The sequence below is a fragment of the Mustela nigripes genome, chromosome 10 (genome assembly GCF_022355385.1).
Source record: "Mustela nigripes isolate SB6536 chromosome 10, MUSNIG.SB6536, whole genome shotgun sequence".
In the NCBI taxonomy this organism is placed as follows: domain Eukaryota; kingdom Metazoa; phylum Chordata; class Mammalia; order Carnivora; family Mustelidae; genus Mustela; species Mustela nigripes.
Window position 1 is genome coordinate 11,282,919 of NC_081566.1, and position 24,706 is coordinate 11,307,624.

Consider the following 24,706-nt stretch of genomic DNA (forward strand, 5'->3'; position numbering starts at 1 on the left):
CTCGATCCCAGGACCCTGAGATCATGACCTGAGCCGAAGGCAGCGGCTTAACCCACTGAGCCATCCAGGTGCCCCTAGCATGATATTTTCAAGCTCACCCATGTTGTGGCATATATGTACCATGTTTTGTATGTCTGTTCATCTGTGATGAATATCCCTTCAACTTCTGGCTGATGGGAATGAGGCTGCAGGGCGCCTGGGTGACTCCGTCAGTGGTGTGTCCGACTCTTGATTTCAGCTCAGGTCATGATCTTGCCCTGCACTCAGCAAGGAGTCTGCTTGTCCCTCTCCCTCTGTTTTCCCACCCCCCACTTGCTCCCTCACTCTAGCTCTAAAACAAATAAATAAATAATCTTTTTAGAAATGTGAATAGGGGCGCCTGGGTGACTCAGTGAGTTAAGCCTTTGCCTTCGGCTCAGGTCATGATCTAGCGTCCTTGGATCAAATCCCGCATCAGGCTCTCTGCTCAGCAGAGAGTCTGCTTTCCTCTCTCTCTCTCTGCCTGCCTCTCTGCCTGCTTGTGATCTCTGTCTGTCAAATAAATAAATAAAATCTTTAAAAAATAAAAAATAAAAATGTGAACAATGCTGCTGTGAACATTGGCATACATATATCTGTTCGATATATGGCATACATATATCTGTGCCTGTATTCCTAGAAATATACCTGTTTTAGGTATATATGTAGAAATGGAACTGCTGTATTATATGGTAATTCACATTTAATGTTCTGAGGAATTGCCAAACCGTCCCCCATAGCTGCACCATTGTACATTCCTATCAGGGATGCACGGTGGCGGTGGGGTGGGGGTGCGGGTCCAGCTTCTCCACATCATCGCTTACTGTCGGTTTGTCTGATGATTGCCATTGTCCCGTGTCCATCTCAGCCTATTGATAGTGACGCCGTGGGCTAGAAATGCCAGGGGCCACTTACCTGAGCCTGTATTACTTGAGGCAACCCCCATAGACATTTCCCTGACCAGAGCCAAAGTTGTGGCTGGACTGGCCCTTGGGGTTCTTATTATGATTACAAGACACACCTCAGTAACAACCATAAGTAAACTTGGAAAAACAAGGTTTATAATTTACAAGTTCTAGAGGGTACATTGCATGCCCAAGGCCACACAGCAAGATCACCTGTAAGAAAAAGAGGAGAGCAGACTGGGGTTCTGTCTTTATCGGGTCCGGGCTGGAGCGTCTCGGACTTTGTGGGTGAATTTAAAACAGAAAAGCAGAAAATAAAGCACAGAAAGGGAGAAGGGGTTGGTTAAATGGTGAATTATCTAGGTCCGCCAGGGCTTTTTATGAAAAGGGGAACTACATGGGTGGGGTGGCCTGGCCCTTCCTCTGGTTGTGTCGCTGGTAGCATATTTATCCCAGACCAGCACTTACATTATAGTCAAAAAACAAATGGTCAGGCTTACACTATAGCCATAATTATGGGTATAAACTGGTATCTTCATTGTCCATCTCATTGTGTATTTCCCTAATGGCTGGTGACGTTCAGCATCTTTCATGTGCTTATTGGCCATTTTTATATCTTCTTTAGTGATATGTCAGTTCAGGTCCTTTGCTCATTTTTGAGTTGGGTGCTTTGTTTCATTATTGTTCAGTTATAGGAGTTCTTTATGTATTCTAGATATTATGTATTCTAGATATTAATCCCTTATTAGATTTATGATTAGAAGATATTTTCTTCTAATTCTGTGGATTGTCTTTTCACTTACATCATAGTATCCTATGATGCAGAATATTTTTAATTTAGATAAAGTCAAACTTAACTAGTTTTTTTTTATTTACTGTGCTTTTCATGCTGTTTCCAAGAAATCGTTGGCAAATCCAATGTGAATAAGATAACTCCCCGTTGTTTTCTTTTAAGAGTTTTATAGTTTTAACTCTTTGATCCATTTTTTTTTTTTTGAGAGAGAGAGAGCACACAAGTGTGAGTGGGGAGAGGGGCAGAAGGAGAGAGAATATTAAATAGGCTCCATGATTAGTGTGGAGCCTGTGGATGCAAGGCTCAATCTCACAACCCTGAGATCATGACCTGAGCCAAAATCAAGTTGGTTCCTTAACCAACTGAGCCACTCAGGCAACCCTGTCTTGATCCATTTTGAGTTCCTTTTTGTACATGGTATATATAAGGTAAGGGTCAACTTCAGTCTTTTACATGAAAATATCCAGTTACCCCAACACTGTTGAAAACAATGTCCAGGGATGCCTGGGTGGCTCGGTCAGTTAAGTGTCTGCCTTCAGCTCAGGTCATGATCCCAAAGTACTGGGATCGGGTCCTGCATGGGGCTTCCTGCTCAGTGGGGAGCCTGCTTCTCCCTCTGCCTTGCTCCTCTTGCTTATGGTCTCTCTGACAAATAAATAAAATATATGTTTTAAAGATTTTATTTATTTATTTGACGGAGAGAGATCACAAGTAGGCAGAGAGGCAGAGAGAGAGGGGGAAGCATGCTCCCTGCTGAGCAGAGAGCCCGATGTAGGGCTCGATCCCAGGACCCTGAGATCATGACCTGAGCCGAAGGCAGAGGCTTAACCCACTGAGCCACCCAGGTGCCCAACAAATAAAATATTTTTAAAAAATAAAAGAACTGTCCTTTTCACCTTGAATGGCCATAGCATCCTGGTCAAAAATGAATTAACTGTGGATATGAGTGTTTATTCTTGGGTTTTCAATTCTGTACCATTGGTCTCTGTGTAATAGGTCTGTTCTTATGCCAGTACCACAACATGTTTTTATTGTAACTTTATTATTTTATTTTTGAAGTGTAATTGCCTTTTATTTTTTTATTTTATTTTATTTTTTTTGAAGTGTTTATTGTAACTTTAAAGTAGGTTTTGAAATCTGGAAGTATGAGTCCTTGAATTTTTTTCTTTTTCAAAATGGTTTTGGCTATTCTGGGTCCCTTGAAATTTCATATGAATTTTAGGATTGGGTTCTTCTATTTTAGCAGAAAACACTATTGGGATTTTGATTGGGATTACACTGAATCTGCAGATTGTTTGGGTGGAATTGTCATCTTAACAACATTAAGTCTTAAAATCCATGAACAGGGAATGTCTTTCCATTATTTTTATCTTTTTTAATTTCTTTCAGTATTGTTTTGTATTTCTCAGTATACGAGTCTCGCTTCCCCATGGCTAAATTTATTCCTAGGTATTTTATTCTTCTTGATGCTATTGCAAATGGAATTATTTTCTTAATTTCCTCTTCCAGTTGTTCATTGCTCGTGTATAAAAATACAACTAATTTTGGGACGCCTGGGTGGCTCAGTTGATTAAGCAGCTGCCTTCGGCTCAGGTCATGATCCCAGCATCCTGGGATTGAGTCCCACATCGGGCTCCTTGCTCTGTAGGGAGCCTGCTTCTTCCTCTGGCTCTGCCTGCTATTCTGTCTGCCTATGCTCGTGCTCTCTCTCTCTGAAAAATAAATAAATAAAATCTTAAAAAAAAAAACCAACTAATTTTTGCATATTGTTTTTTTTAAAAGATTTTATTTATTTATTTGACAGAGAGATAGAGTACAAGCAAGCAGAGAAGCAGGCAGAGAGAGAGGAGGGGTTTTTTATGCTGCAACTTTGTTGAATTGATTTATTAGATCTAAAATTTTTTTATCTGCAGATTTTTTAGGGTTTTCTAGATGTGAGACCTTGTCATTTGCAGAGATAGTTTTACTTCTTCCTTTACACCTTGGATGCCTTTTATTCCTTTTTGTTCCTCAATTACTTTGACAAAAACTTACAGTATTACATTGAATAGACGTTGCAAAGGTGGTCATCCATGTCTTATTCCTGATCTTAGGGGAAAAACCCCCAATCTTTCACTTGAATATGATGTTTGTTGTGGGTTTTTCCTATATAGTCTTTATTTTATTGAGGAAGCTCATCTACAATTTCTTTTTATTTTTTTCTTAAGGTGATGATGATGATGATGGTGATGGTGATGATTTTTACTTGGCAGAGACAGAGACAGTGTGAGAGGGAACACAAGCAGGGAGAATAGGAGAGGGAGAAGCAGACTCCCTGCTCAGCAGGGAGCCTGATGTGGGGCTCGATCCCAGGACCCTGGGATCATGACCCAAGCTGATGACAGTTGCTTAACTGACTGAGCCACCCAGGTGCCCCTTCATCTACAATTTCTAATACCCACTTTATAATGCTGCTGTGAGAATCAAGAGTATATGGGCTTATAGTATGCTCCATGAGAGGCACTAACATTTGGTCAGCTTTTTTCCCAGAAGTGTTTGAATACCTGCTCTGCATCAGCACTGTGCTCAGGGCTGAGGTCACATCGCTGGGTGTACGCCTGCCCCACGCGCACCTGCCTCACGTGCACCTGCTTGCTAAAAGCTGACAGCACAGGCAGAGGGAGCAGTGTGAACAGAGCAGCTTGTTCTCTTAAAACCACACCATCCTGCATATAAGATAGTGTCCTTATACTCTGAGTTGGAGTGTGTAGAATTTAAAATGTATTAGGCCTTTAAATAACCCTTCTCCTGTTCTGAAATGTCCCCAGCTTAGCTTAGTCGTCACTGTGAACATTTTATCCTAAGCATCATCACTGCTGTGACCTTTACCTCAGCCTCCATGTCTTCTGCGTGGCATCCTGCTAATTCCCATTTTGTCCCTGAGAAGTTTTCACTCTCCTGAGTAATTACCACCTAAGGTAAGGTACCAAGTGTGAGGTCGTGCCTTTGCTGAAGCTCATCGTTTTCCATGTCACACAGGGGTGTATTTACAGGTGACAGACTGACAGTAGATTAAGTAATGGAGAAGAATGTGAACGATGTCAGGGGACATGCCGAATGTTTTCAGGTAAAGGATACTGCTGTATTCTCCCACAATATGTCTCTTAACCACTACCAGAGACAGGTTCCAAGTTGAATTTTAAAAAAATCACATGTCAAAAGACAAATACCATACGATTTCACTCATACGTGGAATTTCAGAAACAAAGCAAATGAACAAAGAGAAAAAAAGGAGCAAACAGAAAAATAGTCTCTTGGGGTGCCTGGGTGGCTCTGTCGCTAGGCATCCGCCTTTGGTTCAGGTCATAGTCCCAGGGTCCTGGGATCAAACCCTGCATCAGGCTGCCTGCTCAGTGGGAAGCTTGCTTCTCCCTCTCCCACTCTGTTTGTGTTCCTCTCTCACTGTGTCTCTCTCCATGTCAAATAAATAAATAAATAAATCTTAACAAAATAGACTCTTAGTTATAGAGAACAAAGTGGTGGTCAGCATAGGGGAGGGTTTGAGGGGCTGGGGGGAAATAGGTGAAGGAGATTAGTAATACACTTATCTTGATGAACACTGAGTAATGTAGTGAGTTGCTGAGTCACTATATTGTACACTTGAAATTAACATGACACTGTATGTTAATTATACCGGAATTAAAATAAATAAGTAATTGTGTGTCAAGGGGCATCAGGGTGGCTCAGTCCGTTCAGTGTCTGACTCTTGATTTCGGCTCAGGTCTTGATCTCAGGGTTGTGAGATCAAGCCCCATGCTTTGCTCTGTGCTGGGCATGGACCTTGCTTGGGATTCTCTCTTCCCCTCTCCCTCCAAACTTACCCCACTCCCACTCTCTCTCTGAAAAAAACTAAAAATATCAAAATGGACAGAATTCCAGTGGTATGATGCATTGAATGAAATCATTCAAGGCAGTTCATCTCTGGAAGAAGGTAGTTACAAATAAATTTTTTTAAAGATTTTATTTATTTATTTGACAGACATAGACACAAGTAGGCAGAGAGGCAGGCAGAGAGAGGAAGGGAAGCAGGCTCCCTGCTTCGCAGAGAGCCCTAAGCAGGGCTCGATCCCAAGACCCTGGGATCATGACCTGAGCCGAAGGCAGAGGCTTTAACCCACTGAGCCACCAGGCACCCCTAATTTTTAAAAAATAAAACCTGAAGGGGCGCCTGAGTGGCTCAGTGGGTTGGGTCTCTGCCTTCGGCTCAGGTCATGATCTCAGGGTCCTGAGATAGAGCCCCGCATTGGGCTCTCTCTGCTCAGCAGGGAGCCTGCTTCCCATCCCCCTTCCTGCCTCTCTGCCTACTTGAGATCTCTCTCTCTCTGTCAAATAAATAAATAAAATCTTAAAAAAAAAAAACCCAACCTCAGTAGGCGCAAGTAAACACTGATGTTGATTAGAGCTTGGTGAAGTAGACAGGTGTTAACTTAGAGGCCTATGAATTTGTCACATCTGCTTATAAATAGTATCACCAAATTGCTTAATGTGGAGTTCTAACTATAACTCATTTGACTTTCACAGATGAAAGTAAATAGAATTTTATGTTCCTGTATAGATTCATATCTGGGGGAAAAAACGTTTCAATTAAATTAAATAAGGCTTTGTAGCAAAGATGAAATGACATGTTGTACAGTGTACAGTTTTTATTTGGCTTTCCTTCTTAACTCTAAATGTCTTTACCAGAAAATTTTTATGTATCAGAAGGAATTTTTGTACTAATCGTGATTACTAATTCTTACACAAAAGAAAACTTTTATAAGTTCATGTGACATGGAAATTATTTTAGAACCCAACATGTTTACTACATCATCCCATTATCCCCAGGCCTGCAGTGTTTCTGCCGAAAAAATCCACAAATACCTTTCGAGGGGGTCCCTGGTCTGTGAAGGGTTTTTTTTCTTTTTGTGTCTTCTTAAAAATTACTGTTATTTTGTATTTTCTACTTAGTTTATCAGTGTTATTATAGGAGCACTGGGAGCTGAAACCCCCCTGCAAGACTTTTATTTTAGTAACCTCTATGCCCAATATGGGGCTCAAACTCATGACCCCGAGATTAAGAGTCGCACACTCTTCTGACTGAGCTTAGCCAGGCACCCCTTCTTGCTGTTTTAAAAATACTGTTTCTTTGATTTTAGATAGTTTTATTAGAACGTGTCTTAGAGAAGATCTTTTTGGTTGGTACTTTTGGGGAACTTATAAGCTTCATGAACTTCGATGTCCAAATCTTTCTCCATATTTGGAGATTTCTTAGTCATTATTTCTTTAAGTTAGTTTTCTGCCCTCTTTCCCCTCTCTTCTCCTTCTGGGACTCCAGTAATGAAGAGATTGTTTCTCTTCACGGTACTGCACAATTCAGGTAAGTTTTCTTCATTCTTTTTTTTTTTTTTTTAAAGAATTCCTGTGGGGTTTTTTTGTTGGTTTTTTTTTAAGGTTTTATTTATTTATTTGACAGACAGAGATCACAAATAGGCAGAGGCAGGCAGAGAGAGAGGGGGAAGCAGACTCCCTGCTGAGCAGAGAGCCCAATGCGGGGCTCGATCCCAGGACCCTGAGATCATGACCTGAGCCGAAGGCAGCGGCTTAACCCACTGAGCCACCCAGACATCCCTCAGCATTCTTTTTGATTCTTTTTTCTTTTTGCTCTTCTGACCAGATAATTTCAAATGACATTTTTTTTTTTTCATTTTAATCATTCATTTGTCAGAGAGAGAGTATAAGCAGGGGGGCGGCAGGCAGAGGGAGAAGCAGGCTCCCCACTGAGCAAGGACCCTGATGGGGGATGCCATCCTAGAACCCCTGGATCATGACCCAAGCCAAAGGCAGACACTTAACCAACTGATCCACCCAGGCCTACCTCAAATGAAGTATCTTTAAGTTCACTGATTCTGGGACGCCTGGGTGGCTCAGTTGGTTACACGGCTGCCTTCGGCTCAGGTCATGATCCCAGCATCCTGGGATCGAGTCCCACATTGGGCTCCTTGCTCAGTGGGGAGCCTGCTTCTCCCTCTGCCTGCCACTCTGTCTGCCTGTGCTCATTCTCCCTGACAAATAAATAAATAAAATCTTTAAAAAAAAAAAAAGTTCACTGATTCCTTCTTGTGCTTGGTTGAGTCTGCTGTTGGTGCTCTCTGTTGAATTTCTCATTTTAGTGTACTCCTATTCAGCTTTTCAACTCAATGTATTCAGTGTATTTCCGTTTGATTTTTATGATGGTTTCTATTTCTTTGTTGAAGTTTTCATTTTGTTCCTACGTTATTTTCCCAATTTTGTTTATCTATCGGTGTTTTCTTATTGTTCGTTAAATTTCTTTAAGAAGAGTATTCTGAATTCCTTGTCAATGGTTCATAGATTCTCCAGTTTTATAGGGTCTTTTATTGAGTCTTTATTAGTTTCCTCTAATGGTGTCGTGTTTCTTGATTATTTGTGATCCTTGTGGATTTGTGTTAGTGTCTGCACACCTAAAGAACCAGTCTTTACAGAGTGGCTTCAACAGGGAAATCCTTCACTAGTCAGCCTGTCTGGAGATTCTGGGTGGGCCCATTGGTGATGACCATGGATAAGCTTAGTGCTGGAGTCCTCAGGTAGTCAGATCTAGTGCCTGGGTCAGCAGGTGGACAGGCCTAGTGCTTTGGTACACAGGGGTCAAGCCTGCTGCTTGGGTCTACTGGGGTGGGCCTGCTGCTGAGTCCATGTGGGTGGGCCTTAGATCCTGGGTCCTTGGGGATGGATGAGGTACCAGGGACCACTAGGGTGGTGGGCCTGACAGCTTAGTCCATGAGAGCCAGCCTGGCTCTGATGTTGGCTGAAAGCCTATACCCATAGGACCCAGCCTGGAACCTGAGTCAGCTGGATGGTTGCTTGGGGCTGGGATGATCCTGGAGCCTGGGTCCATGGGAGCTGGTCTAGAGGCTGGGGTCATAGTGGCCAGCTTGGTTACATTTCTTAAATCATTGTGGAGACTGAATGTTTGAGATGGTCAGATTTCACTTGGAAAAATAATGACAGAACTGCTGTCTCCTGGTCTATTCCAGTGTTTTTTTATTTATACTACTCTGTCCCAGCAAGGAATAGTATCTTAAGAGGTAAGTTTTGTAATGAAGTTGTCTCTGAAGCTTATGATCTTCAGCCCCAATAAACAATCCTTTTGTGGTATGAGTCTTTCAAGTTTCCCTGACCTTTTGGAATGACCCATATGAGCCTAGTTCATATTTTCCGTTCCCTCCCTACACTTGGTGATTAAACTACTATATTCTTTCGGTTTATATTGGCCTTCCATTGCTCTTGGGATCTTTAGACTTGTGTATATGCTTTTCAAACTTTTGTTGGTTTTGTTCTAATATTCTTCTTTTTGTTACAGTTTCTTTTGTTGGCTCCATAATTTTATGTACCAATGCATCCCATGTTTATAAATTGTATGTATCCATAATATTAATTAATAAAGTAACTTGAAAATGGATCTAGCAAAAACCATGGCCATTATGGGTCTACACTGTCTAACAGATAATCACAATCTGTGTTTCCAGTTCCATTATTTAGGACTCTGTTCTGACCTCCTTTAGATAAGAAAGTCGTAAGGTCTGTCATTTTTCTTTATGTTTGAGAATCTTGTTCTTTGGTAATATTCTACAAGGGTTATCTTTAACTCCCCTTTGTTGAAAATGACCATTATATAATTCCTACATGTTTTCAAGGAAGAAGCATGGAGTACTATTTGATAACTATGTGGGAAGAATCTAATCAAGAGAAGTATAGAATTTGGGAGGCTGGCTTTATAACGGTCTATATGAGATTAAATGTCTTGGACATAGTAGTGTGGCTGGGGAACAGAGAAAGAAACAGTAATTCTCTTAGTTTCTTTGCAGTTCTCTATGGAAAGCTTCTCTTCCCATACTGGCACTACTGCCATTTGGTTAGAAAAGTAGATAGCAGAAGAATAATGCATGTTTTCAAAAATACTCTTCCTGCAAAATGGCAGGCCATCACTAAGCCCTGTATTTCTAGATCCCAAATGATACAAAATTCATAGAAGGGAATTTTCTAAAATATAAGGAATCACCATAGGTGACTGATTTTAGAAATGACAGCACTTGGAGTTTTCATGCTGAAGACACTGCTGGTTACAGTTACAATAACCATAGCCCATAAGTGAATCCCTGTGGATGCAGGAGTTCTGACCTAATGCAGATGAAACCTTTCAGCCATCACCGTGACATAATCCAGCATCCTGCAGGCTCTCCACAGAGTTCAGAGGACAAGTTTACCATAGGCCCCATTTCTGTAATACAGAAATGCATGGATTTTGTTAGGGTAAAATATAAATAGGCATAGATGGGGAAAAAAAATCCTGTTAGAATCTGTAGTCGCTCAAGTTGCAGAATGTTTTACTAGGGAGATGAAGAGCTGACCTTTTGGGTAGAGCAGTGGATTTATTTAGAAGGCAGTAAAGGCAGAATTCCGGACCCACTCCAGAGAGCTCACAGGAGGCATCCTCAAACGTGGGACAGATACTGCATTACTGAGAAAGAGCCGTTCTGAGGCTGATCCCCTAAATGGATGTACAGATGCAGACAGTCTGTTTAAGGTGAATATGCAATTAGAGCAGATGCTGAGATTTCCATGAAGGGTGAAGTTCAAACATGTAGTGATTAAATTTTCAAAATTTGGTACATCACATCAGGAGCTCTAGGCCATGCATGTATTCATGGATTATTTATTTATTTATTGACATTTATGTTTGGTAGCTTCTTATTACGAAAAAATTTTCCATGGCCATTGTCTCTGGCATCTGAATTCCTGCTGCTCTCTTGGGATCCAGAAGTAGTGCTACAGTTATGAGACCAGAGTTTAAAGAGAAGGGTTTAACTTCTTTAGCAGTTTTAGAGGATAAGTGCATTTACCTTGCTGTTTAATTCTTGTATTTTGAGCAAGCCAGGACTTTCAATTATAGCTAATCCGTTTTTTCCTCTGTTGACTCAAGTTTGTGATCAGGTTTTAACCTGCATACTTTCCATTGGATCTTTTTTCATTAATACTCTTAATTAAAATTCTGCAAAAATGGTTCACGTGTGTGCTAACAGAAGCAGTCAGATGACAGCACAGTTTAACAAGGACAAAAATCTGTGGTTCTGAGCTTCCCCCCCATTTGATTAGCTTTATTTGCAAATTTTATGCATATTTTTATGTTTTTATGCAATTTTATGTTAGCAGACATAATTATTTTAAGGTATTCTATCAGGATGATACTTCATCCTAACGTAGGCATTTTTTTTACTTCTTAAAGGACTTTCTTCAGGAGATGCCACAGCTTTGATGCAAGAAAATACGCTCAGTGCGTCCACACCCACAGTGAGCGATGAAGAGTCTGCAGAAGTAAACGCTAATGATCAACCGGAGGCCCCGAAGCAAGTTCTCCAGTATCTGTTCTCACTTATCCGCGGGGAGGTTGAGCAGTTGGATTCTAGGGCACTCCCCCTCTGCCTGCACCAGGTACTCCCAACAAACCCTCCACGTCCCACCTCCCCCACAGTCCTGGGCCTGGGGTTTGGAGTCACTGGAAAGACAATTCTCTGTCATCGATTCCCTCCAACCTGTCATTGGAGAGAGAGCCCAGGATGTGATCCTGGGTCAGTGGCCTTCAATAATCCACTTGTAGTTCAGACAATCACTTGATTTATGTAATGAATACGCTGTGTACAAGTTAAGAGTCGGTGTAGCAAGCGCTTAGTAAGTACCACCGAGATGCCAAAAACTCTGCTAGACACTGGGGAAACAAAGATTACGTAACAGAGCATGTGTGTAAGAGAGCCACTGCGGAACAGGAGAAACACTTGTAGAGATAAATAACGGGAGAAGTCTGTAGTAAGTGTTGACAGATATTTAAGGTTCGGCAAAAGCATAAAATGTGTGATTCGCTCTGTTCTGTGGGCATCAGGGGAATACAGGATGACTGAGCTGGTTTTGTGGGGTGTGTAGGCGCTTACGAGATGAGCGGAGTGAGCTGGAGCCGGAGGAGAGGTCAGCCCCCGCAAAGGCAAGGCTGAGATGGTGTTGGAGATTAAGATGGGGAGGTGGGACTTGACATTGGATGGCTGGGGCAGCAACCACGGCCCTCCTTTTGGGACTGGGAGTTTTTAATGGTGGGAATGCCAAATCGAATGTGAATTTCAGAAAAATAACTCTGTTGATGACTGGGAGGGTAAATTAGGAGATGGGGATTCTGAACACCAGGAGGCCTTCTCGGTGGTGGTGAGGCAGAGTTTTTACACAACAGCTAATTCAGAAAAATAAGATATGTATGAGCCGCATTTAATTTTTCCTTCAAAATGAAAATAATGAACTAATGGAGACACCAACCAAGCAATTTCCTTACAGTCCTGGGACCAGAATTTGTTTATTCCATTCAGTGCATCTGTTTTTGGAACATTGTGGGAGAAATTTGAATATAGGCTGTATATTAAATAATATTATTGCCCTAATTCCCTGAGACTGGTAACAGAATTAGAGGTTTTATAGGACAGTGTCCTTGTTCTTGAGAGAGATGTGCCCACATATTTGGGAGTGAAGTGACATACGGTGAAGGGTATTATGATATTTTTACTTATCGTCACTTATGATACTTCAGCAGGAAAAAGTACATAAGAGAGGAAAAGACCGAGAGAGAAAGCAGATTTGGCAAAATGTCAACAATTGACAGATCTAGGTGAAAGGTAAACGGCTGATGATTTTACTCTTCTTTGGACTCTTCTATAGAATTTCGATAAAAAGTTGAGGAAAAGGACATTTGGAGTAAAGATAGAAATAGCAGATGTAGTCAGATCTTTTCAAGGAGTTTATGTCACTGGGCTGTTGTTGCTTGAGAAAAGTAAGAGGAATGCTGTTTTCTACTGGTGTACGATCCTACAGCCAAAACGGTTCTAGTACATCTAGGCCTGAAGATTGTTTAAATTTTTTTCAGTTTATTTATTTATTTTTCTTTTTTGTAACCTCTACCCCCCACATGGGGCTCAAACTCACAGTCTCCGGGATCAAGAGTCATGTGCTCTTCTGGTGACTCAGCCAGGCGCCTCTTATTGTCTCAAAGTAAAATTCTGCCCACCCTCCCCAGGACCCCTCCACAACCCCCACGCTCCCCACCCCCCAGAAACATATCAGTTTGCTGAGTCCTGTAGATCCTGCTTCTTAAATATCTTGGCCATCTGTCCTCCCCTGACAGAGGGGCTTAGAGAGCATGGTGAGGGTTTAAAAGCGGGGGTTTGGGCTCCACCACTAACAATCTAAGTGGCTTTCAATGTGTTCTGTAACGTGGAGGACCAAATGGAGTAATATGTGCGGAAGCATTTACCATAGTGCTTGGTACACAGTAAGAGCCAAATAAAGAGTAAGCATTATGATGGCACCCTTATTGTCACTAATTCAAGGACTGCAGGTGATTCTTGGGTGCACTGTAGCATCACCCCTCAACATATGTGCATGTGTCCCCAACACCGTGGATACTCCCCGACAGTGCTGGTATCAACCCCAGGAAATGAGACGCTGGTATCAGTATTATTCCACGGACAGCCTGTAGTTCCGTCTCCCTCACGTTGTTCCACAAACATGACTAGTTCCCCCTAACCCAGGATCCCGTGAAGGAGCACACATTGCATTCGGTCATCAGGCTTCTTTAGTCTTCCGTAATCCCAAACAGTCCCTGCCTTTTCTGTTTTGTTTTGTTTTTCTTTTTTAAACTTAAGAAGAACCAAGAATTCTTAAGAAGAACCAAGAATTCTTGTGGAATGCCCTATAATTAGGATTTGTCTAGTTGTTCCTTTATGATTTGATTCAGTCTAAAACACTATGGACAAGGATTCTGCTTTGGTAACATTCCATGCCTGATTCTCTCTTGAACCCACTCCAGTCTGGCTTTTGCCCCACATGCCATGAAAATTACATTCTGAAGATCGTAAGTCTTCATGGCCTCCATGTCACATGTTCATGCCCATTTAGTGGTCAGTGCTCAGTTTTCCTCCTGCTGGTGATGGGAGGAGCTTTGACAAGTTGAGCTTATAGTCCATTTTGAAGCACTATTTTATTTGCCTTTGGGACCCTCCCTTCTTGGCATGCTTTATCTGCCTCCATATTTTACTAATTTTTTACAAGTTTTTTTTAAAGATTTTATTTATTTATTTGACAGAGAGAGACACAGCGAGAGAGGGAACACAAGCAGGGGGAGTGGGAGAGGGAGAAGCAGGCCCCCTGCTGAGCAGGGAGCCCCATATGGGGCTCAAACCCATGATGCTGGGACGAAGACCTGAGCCAAAGGCAGAGGCCCAACCCACTGAGCCACCCAGGCGCCCCTAAAGTTTTGTTTTGTTTATTTAAGAGAGAGAGAGAGCACAAGCAGAAGGAGAGGGTGAAGCAGGCTGCCTGCTGAGAAGGGAGTCCGATGTGGGACTCAATCCTGGGACGCTGGGATCATGACCAGAGCTGAAGCCAGATGCTTAAGCCACTGAGCCCCTGACGTGCCCCATATATTTTACTAACCTTTACACGTCAGAGCTCTCCTGTATGCAGTTCTGAACTCTAGGCTTCAATAGCCAGCCTCCTGAGGTGTTTGAAGAGCACTTCAAACTTAAGATATCTGAAATCAAACTTTGCTTTTTCTTCCAAAAAGCTTTTTCTCTGCATCCCTAGTTTTCCCCCTTTTGTTCAACAGCAGCTCCATCCCTTTAGTTGCTGAGACCAAATGCTCTGAAGTCACCTTTTCTTTCTTTCTCCCCCCACACCCAGTGCAGTGAGTGCAGGCTGCAGCTCCGTGCGCACGGTCCCCGGAATCTGACCCCTTCTTGCCTCCGCCCTGGTGCAGGACTCAGACCTCACCTGGATTCTTGCAGGGAACCATCACTTTAGAAATCCCCACCCTAACTCTCCCTCTCCCCTTTGTCTTTGTCTTCTACATGGCAGTCATTTCGTGACCTAGAGAGAACCTAAGTCAGATCCTGTCAGTCCTCCACTCAGAGCCCTCTGGTGGCTTCTCTTGTTAGTCAGAATTAAAACTAAAATCCTTACAGGGCCTGTGAGACCCTGCACGATCTGGGCTGTTCCCTCCTAGACTTTAATTCCGAAATGCTCCCTCTTACTCACTGCTTCCTAGGTCCACTTGCCTCCTGGCAGTTCCTCAGATATACAAGGATGCTCCTACCCCAGGGCCTTTGCTGTCTCCTTTTACCCCTTTCTGAGGAAGCCTCTAGAGGCTGCTCCAAAGCAGAGGGGTAAGCCTGGGAGCAGGAGGGTGTGAGATACCAGAAATCAGGGTGCTACCCAGGAGAGGGGTGAAGAGAGTCTGGAGGTGCAGGAATGTTCTAAGATGACAGCTCTGTACCAAGGAGAGAGGCTCCAGTTCTGTTTGGAGGAGACCAGAGTAGTCTGGGGAGAAAGTTCTATATCATTTTCCTATTTCTGAGTATTTGCTGTTTCTGAATGTATTGAGGGAAGATAGACTCTTGGTGGCATGCTTGGAGTTGTATAGGTGGCAAGTGCATGGAAAACTGTGCCCCCCCCCCAAAAAAAAAGTGGGGGAAAAGGAAAGGAAAAAGTAACTCCAGGGAAAACAAAAAGTTTTCAGGAAAGGAAAATTAAGAGTTTACTATATGGCTTGGCTTACAGTAAGGCAAACATTAAATGTTACCTATAACCAGTATAACCATATGGATTAGGGGAGTGTGGGAGGGTGTGTGTGTGCGCTGTGTGTTTGTAGAGTTGGGGCCAGGGGAGCAAAAGGCTCCGTCCTCATCTTTTAAAACCCCAAAGTCCAGAAATGGCCCAAACAGGCATAATGTTTAGGGATACACAGGTTAAAAGAGAAGGAAACCAGATCTCTCAGTGCTTGCTCCTGAAGAATGGAGAGAAAGCCAAGAGGGCAGGGCTTTGTGAACATGTATCATAGGACTGTTGGACTCCTGAAACCCCAGGCTTACACAATTTTAATGAAAATAAGAACTGAAAGGAGATAGTGATAAATCAAGGATAAGGTGAGAAAAGCATGCTGGTTCCAATGGTGGTGGTGGCCACAGAGAGGGATGGAGTGCAATCCCTTTGAAGGAAGAATCCCTAGGACATGGAGTGGTAAGAAAGGGAACAGAGAAGTCAGAGATGGCCAGGAGATCCGGGCTGGGCGAGTGGCAGTTCCATGAACAGAAATGAGGAATTGAAGAGGGAGAGTCCCTTTGGGGACAGTTGTTATTTTTGAAGTGATATTCCATCAGAGAATATGTGCTAAAGGCTGTTGGAAACATGACTGCAGTTACATCAGATATGGGCTTGTATTTTTAGCTCTTGAAACTCTTGAAGATTCCATTTAGAAATTCTTGCTCTCGGTATGAATCATCTTTCACACACTTAGTTAATACGACTGCAGGTTAGCTCTAAGTATCTGACTGAAGTCATAAACTTGGAAGCTTTTCCTATAGAAGTGGGAAGAAAAACCTCAAGCATGGTACTCTGTGCTCAGTGCGTTTGTACTGGAAACTGGTGTCAGACTCAGGCAGGCAGTGGACCCCCTGGGCTCCTTGCGTGACTATGGCCAAAAATGAGACCTTCCTACTTCCCCTCTCTGGTTCCTGGTAAGTAAAGGAAACCTAGAACCAAAATAACCTGGAAACCTGAAACCTTCACACTGTTGCCCTCCCAGAGTGATCTTCAACTTACTTCTCCACATGGTCCTACTCTGAGTCTTGCCCTTGCGGTTCAGACTCAGACTCAAACCATTTTCAGCATCTGCTGCTCCATGCTGGCCCCCACGCTAGATTCGCACTCCCTCTTTCTCTCTCTCTCTCTTTTTTAAAGATTTTATTTATTTATTTATTTGACAGAGATCCCAAGTAGGCAGAGAGGCAGGCAGAGAGAGAGAGGAGGAAGCAGGCTCCCTGCTGAGCACAGAGCCCGATGCAGGGCTCCATCGCAGGACCCTGGGATCCTGACCTGAGCCGAAGGCAGAGGCTTAACCCACTGAGCCACCCAGGCAGCCCGCACACTCCCTCTCTCAATCCTGACAGCAGCCTTGTCTCGCAGAGTCCCAGGTACCACTGTCCCTATTGTACAGATAAGGAAACTGAGACTTGAGACATAAAAGAACATGTCCAAGGTCACATGGCCAGCAGTGGCAAAGCTGGGACCAGAATGCAGTCCGGTTAGTCACCTCCACACCTTGCGTTCGTTTCTGCTCTACCGGGCTTCCTCCCAGATTTAGACATATGGGACATCAAAGAAAATCCCGTCTGCTCTTGCCCTGCTAGACTGCCCAGGGGCGCGAACTTATTTTCCCTAGCTGCCCTTTCACCTGGAAATGCCTGTTGCTTTTGAGGCCTTGGGTCTCGTGACCCTACCTTTATAGTTGCTTTTATGGTATTGGAACCATCATAGAAATCTGAAAGCTAATTGAAATGTGTATTTCTGTAGTGCGAGAAAGTCTGGTTTATGAGAGCGTGAAGCCTTTTATAAATGAGCGTGTGCCAATGGTACACGAGGGCAGAAAGGCAACAAGAATGGCTTTGTAGAGCCAGACATTTAATCTTAATGGGCAACCGGAAACTATATTCAATGTGATGTATAATAGAGAAACTCGATGCCATGCCGGAGACTTTTCACTGGAAGTTGATAAATGCAAAGTTCGTGATTTCTATTAGACGTGACCCAGCGGTGTGCTGGAGCGCGCTCCTATAGCTCATGAGAACCATACTCAGTGAGGTCCTTCCTGTTAGTCGCTGGAGATTGGCTGTGGTGGAAGCCTTGATGACACAGAAACGAGTGAACACTGCAAGTCAGGGCTCTCCCCAGTACTCGAGAGCCAGGCGTCAGGCGTGTGTCAGCACACTACTGGTCGTAGTACGTGGAATTCTTGTTTTGTAAGTAAAAAAGTAGTTAAATATTGACGATTTGATTCCAGTTGGTACTGTTAGATGGATGGGCTGATGAAAGACAAGCAGAATGTTGAAAATCAGTTTATCCTTTGCAAAGTCCTCAGAATAGAATGTATGTATGGACTCAAGCTTTAGTTTAAAGTATTTTTTTTTTTAAGATTTTATTTATTTATTTGACAGAGAGAGAGAGACCTTAAGTCGGCAGAGAGGCAGGCAGGGGTGGGGTGGGGGGAGGAAGCAGGTTCCCTGCCGAGCGCAGAGCCTGATGTGGGACTTGATCCCAGGACCCCGAGATCATGACGTGAGCCGAGGGCAGAGGCTTAATCTACTGAGCCACTCAGGTGCCTCAAGCTTTAGGTTAAACTAAAACTTTAGAAAGAGGAGATTGAGTCCACTTGTATTTATTGCTTATGGAAAAATGTTGGAGTGATAATGTAAACTTTAAGCTAGGTAAATATTTTCCTTTTAAATTGTGCTGTTTCCACTGTGGGATTTGGGGAAAACTATTCCTTTGTTTTAAAATTTAAATTTGGGGGTGCCTGTGTGGCTCAGTGGGTTAAGCCTCTGCCTTCGGCTCAGGTCATGATCTCGGGGTCCTGGGATCGAGCCCCGCATCGGGCTCTCTGCTCAGCAGGGACCCTGCTTCCCATCTCTCTCTCTGCCTGCCTCTCTGTCTACTTGTGATCTCTCTATCACATAAATAAATAAAATCTTTTTTAAAAATAAATAAAATAAAATAAAATTTAAATTTGTCCCCCAGTTACCTCATCAGGGGATGCCTCACCCCCTTCCCTCCAGCAGCCCTCAGTTTGTTTCCTATGATTTAAGAATTTTCTATGAAAAACCTCCCTTTTTGCTAGATTATAGGCTTGACAAGTACCATATTACTCTTCACATCAACAGCGAGCTGGAAAACGGAGACAAGGATCTATAGATGGAGCACCTCTCTTACTAGAGACTTAGTAAGAGTGAAACTGTTTTAAAAGTGTGAAAATTTATATGAAATATTCTAAATATGACAGCAGTCTCTGCAACTATTTCTCAGTGAAAGTTTCCAGTGAATACTTTAAGTTTTGCTGTTGTTCTATTTACAAATGCTGTATCTAAATAAAAATATAAGTGAAAGATCCCAAAATGTTCAGAATCAAATAATTTTTCATTTTAAATATGCCTTGGAATGAAGCTGGTAACTGATAAGCCTCGACTGGGGCCATCTCCCCAATCTCTGGACTGCCCCCCACCCCTCCAGTGCCCTTTACCCCGTGCAGCATGTCGTTGCTCAACTCTTAGCACTTGGCCCTGAATTTTCTGAAATATCGAAAGAGAACCAAAAGTCAGTGTCCCGTGAAGTACTTGGTGAAACGCGAATGAGTCTCATGTGACTTCACACATTTTCACTTTTTGATTTACAAGATGGAGTCACTCTTTCACCCCGTTACGCTGTTGTAAGGTCCCGTAGTATTTTCCTCATTCTCTAGAGTTTGTGCTTCTAAACTCTAATGACTTGGTGAAGTTGACTTGAATTTGAAATAGAGCAGGGAGAGAGGGGTTGTTACAAAGACCAAAGAATGCGTCCATTGGCTTTGCTTGTGATCAGTGACTTCAGAAATGTGTCCTGTGCCTCCAGTCAGATTTCTTCTCAGCTGGTGTGTGTAGTTCAGAGTTTTCTTAGTCTGATGTCAAAGACTTGGAGAATGTTGAGGTGTTGATTTGTTCTGTATTTGCCTTTTTATCCAAATGTTAATCTAACTTCCTGTCTTTGTTTTTAACAGATAGCAGAGTCCTATTTCCGGGAGGAGGACTGTATCCTTTTCTTAATTACAGGAAGACATTCATAGGACTCATGGAGAACTGCCCATTTTTTAAAAATTTAGTTTACATACAAAAACATATATATCTATCTGTTGTTTTCGATGGGTGTTTCAGTGGTGCACACAGCTTTGTGCATCCATGTATCCACCTCAGAAAGCAAGGTGTAGACAATTTCTTCCACTCCAAAAAATTCTCTAGAACCACCCAAATTTGGCCTTCCATGAAAAATCCCCAACTTTACTACGATCTAAATATTGGTGTGTTTATGAGGGGCAGAAAAAGGCACATTGCTAAAAAATATAATTTGAAAATCTGTTGGGTTTTCTTTCTTTTGAATTAAAACAGAAGCCTAAGTCAAGTGATATTCGTGTGGCAGAGCCTGGGGAGCACATTACACATAGTAGATCTTGCGAGCGTCTTAGTCTAGCTTTTAGCTACAAAAGGAAGACTGAATTCTTCACTTGAACTAAATAGATCAAATGCTGTCAAGTGAGACTGCATATTAGCTTTTATACAGGAAACATTTCTTCCCTCAGTTTTCCAATTGCCCTTTGTAAAAATCACTTCTCTTCTCCAGGGATGGCCCCATATATAGACTCTCTAGAAGAATGTGCCCTCACCATCTGTGTTTCCCCACTTGTGTGATTTCAGTTCTGTCCTCACCTTGTTGACTTTGTTCTTCATCTCCAAAGAGATCGAGGGAAATGCAGTCGTTACCCCGAGCCCTGTCAGGTAACCACCTCAGATGGTGGCAGCTCGTGACGAAGTGCGCAGGAGATCTAATTCTGGTGGAAAGGAAGCTAGAACTTTTCTTCTAACCAAATAGTGAGCACAGGGTAGTGTAGTATAGACCAGCATCCACCTCCGGCCGTGGGGGCAGGGGCTTCATAGTGTGCACCCCCATGGGCCTCAGAATCAGAGCTTCTAGAGATCAGACCTAGGAATGTACATTTTTAGTAAGTTTTTCAGATCACTTTTGTGTTCAGTAAAGTTTGAGAAACTTCGGTATACTTACGTCACGGGCAGAGGAAAGTGGAGTTGCCCCCACTTCTCCCCGGCCTAGTTTATGATCCCTGGCACAGTTTGAAGACTGCAGATGCGAGAGAGAGCTGAGTGTCCAAGTGATCGTGGGAAGGGCAGAAAGCTAACCCGCGTTTTCTTCTCTTCCCCTCTTTCTGGGTCAGCATTTAGAACATGGCCCAAAGGAAGGCAGACAGTTGGGCACCTGACCACGACCTGCTAACTGTGTGATACAGATGGAGAAGAAGAACCTTATAGGGAAATCTACAGAAGAGGAGACTCACATAATTACAAAACCACTCTGGCCAGTTAATTAAATTTTTACCAAAGATCCATATAATGTTGTGCTCTGTCCTTGTTTTGGCTTGCAAACCTTTGACTTGTGAGAGAAAAGCATTCAGTGAGAAAAAATTAGAGAGTCACGGTGAGTCAAAATCAGGAGCACACGCTTGACTTGACTAGAGGGTAATGTAGTTGCTTGACAGAAAGTAAAGTAAGGAGAGGGAAAAAATGGGAAACATTTAGATTCCAGGATTCCAGGTGGATCCTGTTTGCAACTAAATTCCTCTTAATTGATTCTGCTAGAGATACACTGGCAAGTGAGCATTCCTTGAGCATTAAAACCCTCTTTTAGTTTCTGTTTGCTGGCAGAATGGAACCCGAGTAGCTATGGCATCAAAACTTACCTACTCCAAATCAAGAAACCCTAATTTAAAAATATTAAATATTTAATTTAATATTTGGTAAACTCCAAGTTTTCCAATTTCAAGAGGACATTCTTGCAATATGAGGCTAAATGTAAAGAGTCTGGATTTCTATTTTCCTCAGTTTTTCTGTTCAGATGAGAAAGCAATGAAATTCATTCAGCTTGAACGACTGTATCACGAGAAATTGCTCGCAAATCTCTCTGCCATTCAAGAAGAGTGGGGTAAGTACAGACTTACAAGGGCTGTGCACTTATCAGTAATCTAACACCTTCCTATCTAGAAATTTAACTTATTTGACCTGGTTTTGTAAGTCAGGAAAGAAATGCCTCAACAGTTAAGTTAACGTTGCAAAGAAAGTAGCAATTATACCAGGAGTCTATGTCCTTGTGAGAAAATTTCTCTCTATATTTTGCTCTTTGTATCAATGCCAAGAAAAGAACACACTTAAAACTGTTTGCATCTCTTCCAATCCCTTGGCATGCCCTACTGGCTAATTTCATCCCTGGGATAATATTTACTCGTATTGAAAAGTAATGACAGCCTTTTTTCACTGTGTTAACTTGGGCTGTATGAGAAGATAACTTTGCCGGGGGATTTTGAGTGGTGGTGCCAATTAACTACTTTTGCCCTCCTAAATATGTTTCATAATATCCAGTAATTAACAAATATTTTAAATTTAGAAACAAAATGGAAAACTGTACAACCACATACAGTTACAACTCTAAGGAATTCAGAAAAAGGATTTAATGGTGAAGATTTTGAACGACTTACTAAGTTTTGCACAACACACCAAGAGTAAGTACATCAGTATTTGTATAGAATGAGTTGAAGTAGAGTATCGAAGAAGCACTGAATATTTGAAATTCATGGTCCATTTTTTATTTGTTAATGTTTTCAGTGGGAGATATTAAAACAGATAAAGTGATTAGTGTTTATCTGATTGGCTTTTATCATAGTGTCTGAGAACTCAGTAAAAGTTCAACTTTATGTAAGTTCAAAACACCTTCTAATCAGAAATTTTAAAATACAACTTTTAATTTTGATCTCTTTTTGGTTGCGAGATTAGGTGATTGAAATGGGAAAAAATTGTGTATTAGAATTTTTTTTGTAGTTGTTTGCCAGTATGTATGTTGTAGCCAAAACACATCTGTCTAATGGCAGGAAGCAGAAACAGTGCAATATTTAACCAAAATACTGCAGAAGGAAAGGTAATTTTACCAGATAAATTTTTTTTTTACATTTACCAGATTATTTTAAAATGCTTGATTTGTATCAAAGATTGGGATTTTTAGGGACGCCTGGGTGGCTCAGTTGGTTAAGCAGCTGCCTTCAGCTCAGGTCATGATCCCAGCGTCCTGGGATCGAGTCCCACATCGGGCTCCTTGCTCCGCAGGGAGCCTGCTTCTCCCTCTGACTCTGCCTGCCATTCTGTCTGCCTGTGCTCGCTCTCGCTCGCTCTCGCTTGCTCTCTGACAAATAAATAAATAAAATCCTTAAAAAAAAAAAAAATTAAAAAAAAAAAAAAAAAGATTGGGATTTTTAAAACTAAATCATAGTAATAATAAAGCATGTAAATATATTTTTAAATTCATTATTCTAAGACTCAGAAATCTGCAGGCAAGGATACATGATAGTGTTTAAACTAGTGATGTTTAAACGAGATTTCTGAGATGTACAAGAACCCTTGATATGGACACTGCAAGATTCAGTCCTGTGGATAACATTTTCTCCTTTTCCTCCGGAATCACAAAGAGTAGACGAAAACTCTTACTTGTCCGTAATGAAACAGACCCACGTAGTGGACAGTTGCATTAGGCTCTGATTATTTTGGAGACCAGCCTTTGAAGAACCTTTGTAGATTCAGAAATGATGTTCATTCACCTCTCATGATGACAGTTTTCTGCTGTTGATTTGAACCTTGGAAACAATGTTTTTAGGGACTCTGCATTATAACCTAATTTCTCAGCATGTTAAATTAACTTTAAACTTCTCAGAGTTTTAAAATCATGGAATGTTTTACAATAGATAAGGAACATTGTGTTCTTTCAAAATATTCAGTATATAGACACTTTCCCTGACTTTCCCATGGAATCAATCATTTTTTAATGTGTTGCAGATGTTTTAATCATTTGAAAACAAGTATTTATTTAATATAATATCGACATGGCATATTTATGCTTCAAATTTGGATAATCCCCCCCAAATTATTATTCCTAAATTTTTTACTATAAAAAATAATTTTGAATTCTACATACATTAAAGCACAGAAGCTCAGTGAAGGTTTTATATACATATAAATGTCTATGTAACTACCACTCTGACCAAGACACATAACAGCACAGCCCCTCAGAAAGATCCCTCAGCACCCACCCCCAAAATTACCACTAAGTACTGTAACAGTGTTTTTGCCTATTCTGTAATTCTTAGAAACCTAATCATACAGAATGGAGATTTCTGTAGTAACTGCTTTTGCCCATCATTTTGCTATGTCTGTGTTACATGTTGTTGCATGTACTGGTAATTTGCCCGGTTTTATTCCTTCCTGTATGGATTCACTGTAGGACTGTGTAGCAATTTATTTTTCCATGATATTGTTAATAAACATTCAGATTATTTCTGTTTTTTCAGTATTATGAATCAAGTGGCTATAAATATTTTTGTGCATACCTTTTCTGTGGACATATGCATTCTGTCATCTTTGATATTCCTCTAAAACATAGAAAATTTAAAAATTCCCTTTTTTGTTACCTGTTCCCACAGATAATGCCAATAAAATTATCTTCTATCATTACCTACTTCAGATTATAAAGACATAATCTGAAATTTTAAAAATATGTGTGTGAAATACTCTTTACATTATCAGCAAAATGTTAACATTTTTCCCCCCAGATCTCAGCATTTACCCCAAAGAAGGGGGTTTTCAGTAGTAATTGACTAGCTAAGTTGCTAACATGAGAGAGCTTGCCCTTTGAACTGTGTGAACCAGTGGCAATGTTTCAGCACTGGAAATGTTCTGTGCTAATATTAGAATCCAGAGAAGCTATAATTTATTTTTACAGCCATTTCAGTGACATTTGTTTGGAAGCATATTGCTCCTGTAATTTTTTAAAAATCTTTTTTTTCTCTTTTTTTCTACAGTCCTCTTTTCTCCAAACCTAAGGTAAGAGACCTGTCTCCTCGGAAGTATTTTATGGGAAGAAATGTTAAGAGTCACATGTCTGTTATATGGACTGTTCTAGGAAATAATGAAACCTTTCTCAGAGTATTTTCGGTTTTCTAACTTAACACAACAGTTTTCAAAACTTTTTAACAAAAATGTGTGTTTTTTGTTTTGTTTTACTTTTTAGATAACAACTGTAGAAAAGCCTCTGGGAAGGAAATGCTTTACACAGTTAATAGTTTCTGAAGACCCAAAGGACAGAGGAGCCACAGCCAAAGAACTGGGTATGTTTTTACTGTAGAGAAGAATGTAAGAGATGCCTGCTTCTTAAATTTTACAAGCGTTACATTTACAAG

General features: G+C 41.6%; 1 protein-coding gene across 2 annotated transcripts in view; it reads left to right on the forward strand.

Annotated features, from left to right (window-relative positions):
- Positions 1–24,706, forward strand: part of CNST (consortin, connexin sorting protein) — a 113,296-nt gene that overhangs the window by 61,126 nt on the left and 27,464 nt on the right. For both annotated transcript variants that reach the window (XM_059412569.1, XM_059412570.1), the window contains exons 3-8: positions 11,036–11,241; positions 19,424–19,454; positions 21,325–21,411; positions 21,871–21,985; positions 24,329–24,350; positions 24,538–24,634. In XM_059412569.1, the coding sequence (XP_059268552.1) occupies positions 11,036–11,241; positions 19,424–19,454; positions 21,325–21,411; positions 21,871–21,985; positions 24,329–24,350; positions 24,538–24,634 (558 nt within the window). The remainder of the gene's footprint in view (positions 1–11,035; positions 11,242–19,423; positions 19,455–21,324; positions 21,412–21,870; positions 21,986–24,328; positions 24,351–24,537; positions 24,635–24,706) is intronic.